This window comes from Populus alba, chromosome 2 (assembly GCF_005239225.2).
Source record: "Populus alba chromosome 2, ASM523922v2, whole genome shotgun sequence".
Lineage (NCBI taxonomy): Eukaryota > Viridiplantae > Streptophyta > Magnoliopsida > Malpighiales > Salicaceae > Populus > Populus alba.
Genome location: NC_133285.1, coordinates 678,605 through 688,070, shown reverse-complemented (window position 1 = coordinate 688,070; position 9,466 = coordinate 678,605). Strand labels below are relative to the sequence as shown.

Sequence of the window (9,466 nt, the reverse complement as noted above, 5' to 3'; positions counted from 1 at the left end):
TTTTTTATTAAAGTGCATCGTTGTGTAGATAAAGATTGTTTATATTTTTGTGATTCAAACTGTTTTTAAAATTATTTTTTATTTTAAAAATATTAAATTAATATTTTTTCAATAATTCTCAATAATTTTATTATAATATATATATATATATATATATATATTAAAAAAAAAACATATATTATCCGGTAAGCATTCTACACAAAGAAAATGGGTGTGCAAGGCACAGCACAGCTATAAATATATTTCCCATTAGACAAGCATTGCTTTGATTGACCTGTGATTACCACTACTCTCTCCCCTCAACCACCAGTAGAGTTGTTGTTTTTTCTCTTTCCTCCATGGATCCCTGCAAGGTACCGATTCTTCCTCATCCATCTTGTTTTTTTTATTGAAAACATGTTTTTCTCCTCTTTTTTCTCCTTTTTTTATGTATGAAATTAGTGATGTTGTGGTGTTGTATTGTTTTTTTGCCGTTTGATCATCATTTTGACTAATTCGATGGTGGTGGTGGCAGTACCGTCCATCAAGCGCTTTCAGTACTCCATACTGGACTACAAATTCTGGAGCTCCGGTTTGGAACAACAACTCGTCTTTGACCGTTGGATCTAGAGGTATTTTTTGTTTCTTAAATCTATGGTTGCTGAGCTAGATAATTAATTGCTAGGTTAAGGTGTATGTATGCTTGTCTGGTTTGGATATTGTTCTGATATGTTAATGTTTTTTAAGACTGTTGCTGTGTTTATGTTGATGAAGATTGACTTTTCAGTGTAGTAATTTGTTGTCCATTTTGGAAGAATGATTATTTAATTTGAGTTATTATCAGTTTTGTTTTTTTGGTTTCTCGCTGTATCTTTGTGATTGGTTATTTGATGCTTCCTATGTTTCCGCTGAATTTTAAATGTCAAGGATGAATTAAGTAGCATATTTAGAGAGTTATGGTTAAGATTGATGTAAGAAAAAGGTAGGAGTTATTGTACTGTTGTCGAAATCATTATGCTGGTGGCAAGCTTATAGCAGAATGTGAAGTTTCCGATCAGATGCAAAATGATTTGAGGAGCAGGGCCTTTTTGGGTCTGGTTGATTTTTCTATTTGAGGTTGGATATTGTGATTCAAGTCGAGCTTATTTATATAATATAAAGTCAGCTGAATCATGAGCCAGGGAAAACCTCGTGCTGAAAGGCAGAATGTATTAAATGGACCCAGATCAAGTACTGGCATGTTGTTTTCAGTCAGAATCAGTGTTATGAATGTCTATGCATTGTGGAGTGAATTTTTAGAAGTGTTTTTTCCCTCCCTTTTTTGCTGTAAGTTTTATAAAGATTGTAGTGGTATGACTTGGAGAGTAACTTTGAGTTGTTGGGAATGTATTTTTGCTTGTCATGTAGAGTGAGGATTAAGACACTGAGGTTTGATCTGCATATACTTTTTTCTCTGACAGGTCCAATCCTCCTTGAGGATTACCATCTGGTGGAGAAGCTTGCCAATTTTGACAGGGAGAGGATTCCAGAGCGTGTTGTCCATGCTAGGGGAGCCAGTGCAAAGGGTTTCTTTGAGGTTACCCATGATATCTCTGGCCTCACATGTGCTGATTTTCTCCGGGCTCCTGGAGTTCAGACACCTGTCATTGTCCGCTTCTCCACAGTTATCCATGAGCGTGGCAGCCCTGAAACCCTGAGGGATCCACGTGGATTTGCAGTGAAGTTTTACACCAGAGAGGTGAGGTCTTATTTGATGTTTTATTTCTGTTAGGTGATTTGGTGGAGGAAAGCAAATGTGCGAGGCACCGATGATGATGTAGACAGATTCAGCAGATATATCACATCCATAGGGATCGATGAATTAAAGTTTAATATGATTATCCCACAAAGTTTTAGATGTTCATAAATGTATTGTTTGCAAAATCTTTATCTGCTTGTTTTGATGAAGGTTTGACTGGCATGAATAAGACTTGAGAAAAGAGAGAACTTAATTCTTTTTCCTATCTGTGTGTCTCAATTCACCAGCATGAATGTTGTTGTTTTCCTATACTCAAACAACAAGGCATAACCTTTTACATCAGTGAAGCTTTGTTTTTTTGCATTATTCCTTTACATAGGAATAATAAATTCTAGTTGATTGTATAAAGTTTATTGCTTTAGCTTTTCAAGGTTCCAATTTTCTTATTCTCTATGCCCTTCCTTGACGTGTTAATTCAGGGTAACTTTGATCTCGTGGGAAACAATTTCCCTGTCTTCTTCATCCGTGATGGAATGAAATTCCCAGACATGGTGCATGCCCTTAAGCCCAACCCTAAGTCTCATATTCAGGAGAACTGGAGGATTCTTGACTTCTTCTCCCACCATCCTGAAAGTTTGCACATGTTCTCCTTCCTATTTGATGATTTGGGTGTTCCACAAGATTATAGACATATGGAAGGCTCTGGCGTTAACACCTACATGTTGATCAACAAGGCTGGAAAAGCCCATTATGTGAAATTTCATTGGAAACCTACTTGTGGTGTGAAATGTTTGTTGGAGGATGAGGCAGTTAAAGTAGGAGGCACAAATCACAGTCATGCTACTCAGGATCTATATGACTCCATTGCAGCTGGCAACTATCCTGAGTGGAAACTTTTCATCCAGACAATTGATCCCGACCATGAAGACAGGTTTGATTTTGACCCACTTGATGTAACCAAGACCTGGCCTGAGGATATCTTGCCCCTGCAGCCAGTTGGTCGCTTGGTCTTGAATAAGAACATCGACAACTTCTTTGCTGAAAATGAGCAGCTTGCTTTCTGCCCTGCTATTGTGGTTCCTGGTGTTTACTATTCAGATGACAAGCTACTCCAGACTCGAATCTTCTCCTATGCTGATACCCAGAGGCACCGTCTTGGACCAAACTATCTGCAGCTCCCTGCTAATGCTCCCAAGTGTGCTCATCATAACAATCACCATGAAGGTTTCATGAATTTCATGCACAGGGATGAGGAGGTACTCTCTCTCTCTCTCTCTCTCTCTCTCTCTCTACACACACTACTTTAATCGGAAGCTCAGCTATTTCACCTTCTGTTTAATTGGATCATTTCTCTCTTCTTCGTCTATGTTGAGGTTATTTTTGTGTCCTTTTGCCTTTGCTTTTAATTTTTGTTCTGATCAATTATCATCGTGTATTCTTCAGGTCAACTATTTCCCATCAAGGTATGATCCAGTTCGCCATGCTGAGAGTTTCCCCATTCCTCCTGCTGTCTGCAGTGGAAAGCGTGAGAAGGTAAGTTTTGTTCCTCCTGTCTTATATTTTTGGGTCCGTTGCTAAGACGAAATTGTTTAGTGTTCTTGTGTGTGTGAGTTTGGGGTTCTTGTTATGTTTTTCAGAGCGATAATAGGACTAGTGGGATTGGAAAGCTATTGTATGATCCAATAGAGCTGTGGGTTAAATGGATGGGCTGTTAATATGATCGGAGATGTATTTATTAGCACATAATTCATCAGCCTTTGCTGGTTATTGCAGTGCATCATTGAGAAGGAGAACAACTTCAAGCAACCTGGAGAGAGATACCGATCCTGGGCACCAGACAGGTAAACCATAGTTCTGCAAGTACTTTACAATGACTAAATTAAGTATACCAATGATCCTTCATGCTCTTTCCTTATCTTTTCTTCCCTCTTATCTTTTTGTACAGGCAAGAACGATTTATTTGCCGATGGGTTGATGCCTTATCTGACCCACGCGTCACACATGAGATTCGCAGCATCTGGATCTCGTACTGGTCTCAGGTAAGACTCCCTTTGGAATTATGCAGTGTCATGTTCATACTGGATTGCATATAAATGTGTTGATTCTAAATCCATTACTGGCAATGATGCGATGCAGGCTGATAAATCTTTGGGCCAGAAGCTAGCATCTCGTCTCAACGTGAGACCAAACATTTGAAGACGACACCAAAGCTCAATATTTCGAGTTGCAGAAGCTGAGTAAATGAAAAGGGGATTGCGGATTTCAAGCAGAAGATCAAATTCTAATCTTTGCTAGTTGTGCTGTGCTATAATAGTGAATCAAACTTGCTTCTTATGTGCGACGTCTACTCTTGAACAAACATTCTTCTCTAATAAATGCAAACTTTGTGCCCTTTAGGCTTTATGTAAAATTATAATCTGCTGTGTGGTTTGCAGTTCCCATTTTTTCTTGCTGTTTTCGTACTCTTGATTGTCTTTTTCTTGAAGTTGAGTGTAGATTTTGTTTCAAACAACTTGCTTGTTCTTTTCTTTCCCGCACCTGCGTGTAATTCAATCGATTTGAGCTGGTAAGTAACGAGCGTAGAAATCTTTCTCGCCGACGAGTACATTCTCGATTGTCTTGGTACACGCCCCACTCCCATGGCCTCAGCTCAAAAGCCGAAGCTATGCAATTCTCATCCTTTTTCAGAGTGCGTTTGAAAATGTGGCAATCAAAGTATTTTTTAATTTTAAAATATATTAATTTAAAATAAATAAATTTTTTTTTTAACCATAAAGCTAAACACTGTCTAAACCTCACCTGCAACCATAAATATTTTTGTTTCATGATGCTCAAAGGAATTTTTTTACTTGTAGGGTCCCCTACCAGCTGTGGCTGTGCCACAAGTCTACAAAAAGCTAAGAAAAACCGATGAACAGTGGAGCACTGTTCATTGAGCTCTACTGTTTCGGTTGGACCAATTCAGTTCAAAACTAAAAATACATTAAACCAGGTCTGACCTAACAAAATAAATAAATAAAAAATTTTATTTTTAATTGTGTTTTATTCAAAAAACTAGTGTTAAATATTATTTAATGACACTACATAAATTAGACGGAGATCGCTTAATGACGTAGCATTTGTAGAATTTGATCGCAATCCCAATTTTATTCCTGATTATATTTTACCTAATGTTGTTGCGCTCTTAAGAAATTTGTAAAAACTGTAGTTCCTTATCGGAAGTATTTTATATGTGATGGAATTATAGATAGTTTAATGGAACAATAAAAATATTTTATATAAAATATTATTTATTTCATGATGTAATAGTAATAGTTAAATCGACAATATTTAAATTAAAAATCATCAATATTAATATATATGTATTTTTTAAATTATTTTATAACCTCAATTTCAAAAATATTCTTAACCAACACACATTAAACTACTTTTTGTTCGACCTCAATTTCAACCACAGTTTTAACCAAATATATATTTTTCTTAACCAACATCAAATAAGAGTATTTTTTATAAAAATAACTTTTATCAAACCATAACAACAATTATAACAGCTACCGCATTACCAACCATAATTTTTTTTGGTTTATAATTTATTTGATTAACATGTAACAGAAGATGGATATCTCTTGATAATAAAAAATGGTTCTGCTTTTAAAAAAAAGAAAAAAGAAAGAAGAAAAGCCCTTTCCAATTGTCTTTGTTACGCAGACTATGAACATGGGTGACGGAAATAAACTCTGATCTGTAAATATACATTAAAAAATAAAACAAAAAAAATAGCGTTTCTTAAAAGTGATTAGCGCCAAACTAGGATCTTTCTAGAATGAAGAACAAACCCATTGACCATTAACCAAATGTTATTATTAAACCCGGTTTTATTTGTTGGGTAAATGTAGAATTTAGTTCAATCCGAGACATAGTTCTAATCTAGTTGTAAGAGAATTGAATGAGATCTGATGTGATGAATGAATCCATAACTTAATGAAAACAAGATTAAAACTCAATTTAATTTTGATTACACAACAAATCATTATTATTAAATCTTATTTATCTAATAAATTGATCCAGAACCCGATTCCACCTGAGACCAGCCATGGTTGAGTTTTAAGAAAATAAAATTGTAGTTGATTAGGGTCCACCAAATGACGAAAGAACGGAAATGCATATGCATCTGGATGCCGCCGCCCCGTTTAAAGGTAAAAATCATGTCTCGCCAAAAATCTTTTACATATAATGGACCACATTATATGTCGTCTAACCAATGCAAGGTAGTTTTTTTATTATTATTATTATTATTATTAACATTGATTTTCAGGTTACTTTAAGTATACTTCAATTTAATTTTATATGTTCTGGAATTAATAATTATATAAAATTTTTAATATCACTGGGAATCATACCTATACAAATTAGTTGACTTTGATGTGTGTGTTTTTCTTGAACAACTTGATACATGGTAAATCTTCAAATATTAATTAAGTAATAGAAGTAAGATGCTGTAATATTCTGATGTGGTCATAAAAAGATGCATATAGCTCACGAGATGAACTATTCAAAAACTATAGAGATTCTTTTAAAAGTAAAGAGTTGGCTATGACAATCAGTTAAAATTGTTTGAGAATGCGGTGCAAATCATGTTTTTTTTTAATTAATTTTTTGTTAAAAAATATTTTTTTATGTATTTTGAATTGCTTTGATGTGCTAATTTTAAAAAAAATAAAAAAATATATTATTTTGATGCATTTCGACACGAAAATCACATTGAAAAGCAATTGCGATCACACTCTCAAACAGGAATATGTCATTCTTTTTTTTATTTTTTTTATTTTTTTTTAATAATTAATAATTTTATTAATAGAAACTAAGCTTTGTGTATTTTCATAATAGTTTTTTATTGTTTATTTTTCCACAAATTCTTATGAATTAAAATAATAATTTTTTTCTTGATTTTTTTCTTTACACAATTAAGTTCAAATTAACATTCAATTGTATTTTTTTTAAAAAGAAAAAAGTTGTATTAAAAGATGAAGAAATAAAATGCAAAGAACATATAAAATAGATGGCTTCTTAGAATTTCAATTGAAAAGTTTATTTTAGTCTCTTATCTTTTTTAATTATTAAGTAATTGATTCTTTTAGTTTTTAAAATTTTAATTTTAATACCAAACTTTATTTTCCTCATTTTTTTAGTATGTTTTTTCTTTGTTAGGGAAGAGAGGGGGCTTGTCGAATACAGCATAGAGAGAAAAAATTTATCGTTATCGATGATTATAACCACAAAAATAGATGATTTTTATGTCAAAATATTCCATTTCATGAAGAAAATTTGATCTAAATGCTTTTTTTTCCTCCTTGCTTCGAGGAAGTAGATTTAACCACTAGAATAATTTTAGCTTCAGGTTGATTTTGATTTTTTAGCTGTTTTTTGAATTTTTGTGGTCATAAATGCATTTATCAAGATATTTATGGTATTTTTTTAATATTTTAGGTAAAACATGGGTTAGAATGAGTTTTTAGTTGGAAAAACACCGAATTTTCTAATTTTTTTAACCACCTCTAATTACTGAAATCTGCAAAAAATACATAGCATATTATTTACTATTGCAAGTAACGTGTTGTTTGTTAATTTTTTTTTAAAATAAATTATTTTAATATATTTTTAAATAAAAACCATTGAAAAAAAATTATTTTTACTGCACTCTCAATTATCTTCTGAATTTTTTTTTCTTGCAATTTAAAATCACCGTACCTCTTTCTAACCCAAAAAATTTCTACAAACATATGATCTCCATGTTTGAACTCAAAAAAAAAAAAATAGTTTCTACTTCCTAGGTTTCAAAAGTCCGAGGTTATTTTGGTAACCTTGGGCTACAATTCATCTTCTTTATGTTGCCTTCATGTCTCAACTCCTGCAAGTGTTTACATTTATCTTTAACTAAGCAATAAAACCCATAAGAATTGATCAATTTCTCTAGTCGGCTCTACCATCTCTTATGATGACAAAGCAATAAAACCCATGGATAGACCCACTAACACAACATAGAAAGAAAGGCTTTATTTAAAATTCTAATCTGCTGTGTGGCTTGCAGTTCCCATTTTTTCTTGATGTTTTCGTACTCTTGATCGTTTTTTACTTGAAGTTGAGTGTAGATTTTGTTTCAAACAACTTGCTTCTTCTTTTCTTTCCCGCACCTGCACACATTCAATGGATTTGAGCTGCTAGGTCACGAGCGTAAATCTTTCTCGCCGACGAGTACATTCTCGATTGTCTCGGTACACGCTCCACTCCCCTGGCCTGAGCTCAAAAGCCGAGGCGGCTATGCAATTCTGAATTCTCATCCCTTTTTAATTACAACCTGCTTTTGCTTTTAAAGGTGTAACTACTTTTCAAATTGTTTTTTTCAAGAAAAATATAAAACATGTTTTTTTTTATATATTTTTATGATATTAATAACTAAAAACAATTAAAATCTTTTTTCAATATATTTTAATTATTTTTTTAAAAAGTATTGTTTATTAATACCAAACATAAGTGTCAAATTATTTTTAACCTGAAAAAATATTAAATATTTTTAATGCTTGTGATGTGCTGGTATAAAAAAATATAATTTTAATATAATTTCAATAGAAAATATTTTTAAAAAATATAATACACAACATTTTTTATTATTTGTTCTTATGAATGATAATATAATGTTTTAAATCCAAGTCTGACTTTAAAATAAACCAACATAATAAAACAACATAATTTAATCATTATATGTCTTTTGGTAAAATAAATTTGAGTTTCAGTGATTATAATTTATTTGATTAATCTGTAACAGAAGAGGGTTATCTCCAGGTAATAAAAAAATATATATAGTTCTGCTTTTAAAAAAAAAAAAAATCCCTTTCCAATCGTGTTTGTTACGTTGACTATGAACATGGGCGAGGGAAATGAAACTCTGATTTGTAAATAAACATTAAAAAAAAAAAAATTAGCGTTTCTTACCAGTGATTAGCCCATACAAGGATCTTTCTAGAACGAAGAACATGCTCATTTACCATAAACCATACCAAATGGTAATCTTAAACCTTTTCTTATTTGTTGGGTTGATGTAAAATTTAGTTTGATCTCAGATCTAATTCTAGTCTGATTTGAAGAAAATTAAATGTGATAAACTCATAATTTTAATTAAAATTATATTAAAACTCAATTTGATTTTAATTATACAACAAGTTATTAAATTTGATTTACCTAATAGATTAATCTAAAATCTAATTTGATTTCTGAACTGATCATCATGTTTTAAAAAAATAAAATTAAAGTTGAATGGGTAAAATCTCAATCACACATACATAGATTCCAATTTCACTTTGATTTTTGTGAATAAACTTTATTTTAAAATAAAATAACTTTAATTGACTTAAAATAACCGATGTAACGCTTACCTAACTCGGACTGGAATATGAACCCGGATTTATTAATAACTTTTCAGCGAACACAGGAAGCGTTCAAGCCACGTATCTTGAATGATTCAAATCAATTATCATTACATTCACTTAGCTGAAAAACGTTGACAGTTAACGTTAAACAAAAAGACAAAGGGTCAAACAACCCCATGCCCCCACCACTCCAGGATAAATTAATTAATATTTTTTAATTTTTAAAAATTATTTTTAATATCAGTATATTAAAATTATTAAAAAGTAAAAAAAATATTTTTTTAAAAAAATTCAAATTCTTTTAAAAATATTTTTAAAACAGACA

General features: G+C 31.9%; 1 protein-coding gene across 1 annotated transcript; it reads left to right on the top strand.

Annotated features, from left to right (window-relative positions):
* The first annotated feature begins 190 nt into the window (after positions 1 to 190).
* Positions 191 to 4,127, top strand: LOC118042081 (catalase isozyme 1). Its single transcript, XM_035049641.2, has 8 exons — positions 191 to 353; positions 515 to 611; positions 1,440 to 1,717; positions 2,197 to 2,973; positions 3,161 to 3,250; positions 3,491 to 3,558; positions 3,663 to 3,756; positions 3,854 to 4,127. Exons 1-8 carry the CDS (start codon positions 339 to 341, stop codon positions 3,911 to 3,913), a joined length of 1,479 nt encoding a protein of 492 aa, XP_034905532.1. The 5' UTR covers positions 191 to 338; the 3' UTR covers positions 3,914 to 4,127.
* The last annotated feature ends 5,339 nt before the right edge of the window (positions 4,128 to 9,466 follow it).

Excerpts from the sequence above, each read along its gene's own strand:
- LOC118042081 (XM_035049641.2), top strand. Across the intron at positions 1,718-2,196 it reads TGAAGTTTTACACCAGAGAG|GGTAACTTTGATCTCGTGGG; the intron begins GTGAGGTCTTAT and ends GTGTTAATTCAG. Across the intron at positions 2,974-3,160 it reads TCATGCACAGGGATGAGGAG|GTCAACTATTTCCCATCAAG; the intron begins GTACTCTCTCTC and ends TGTATTCTTCAG.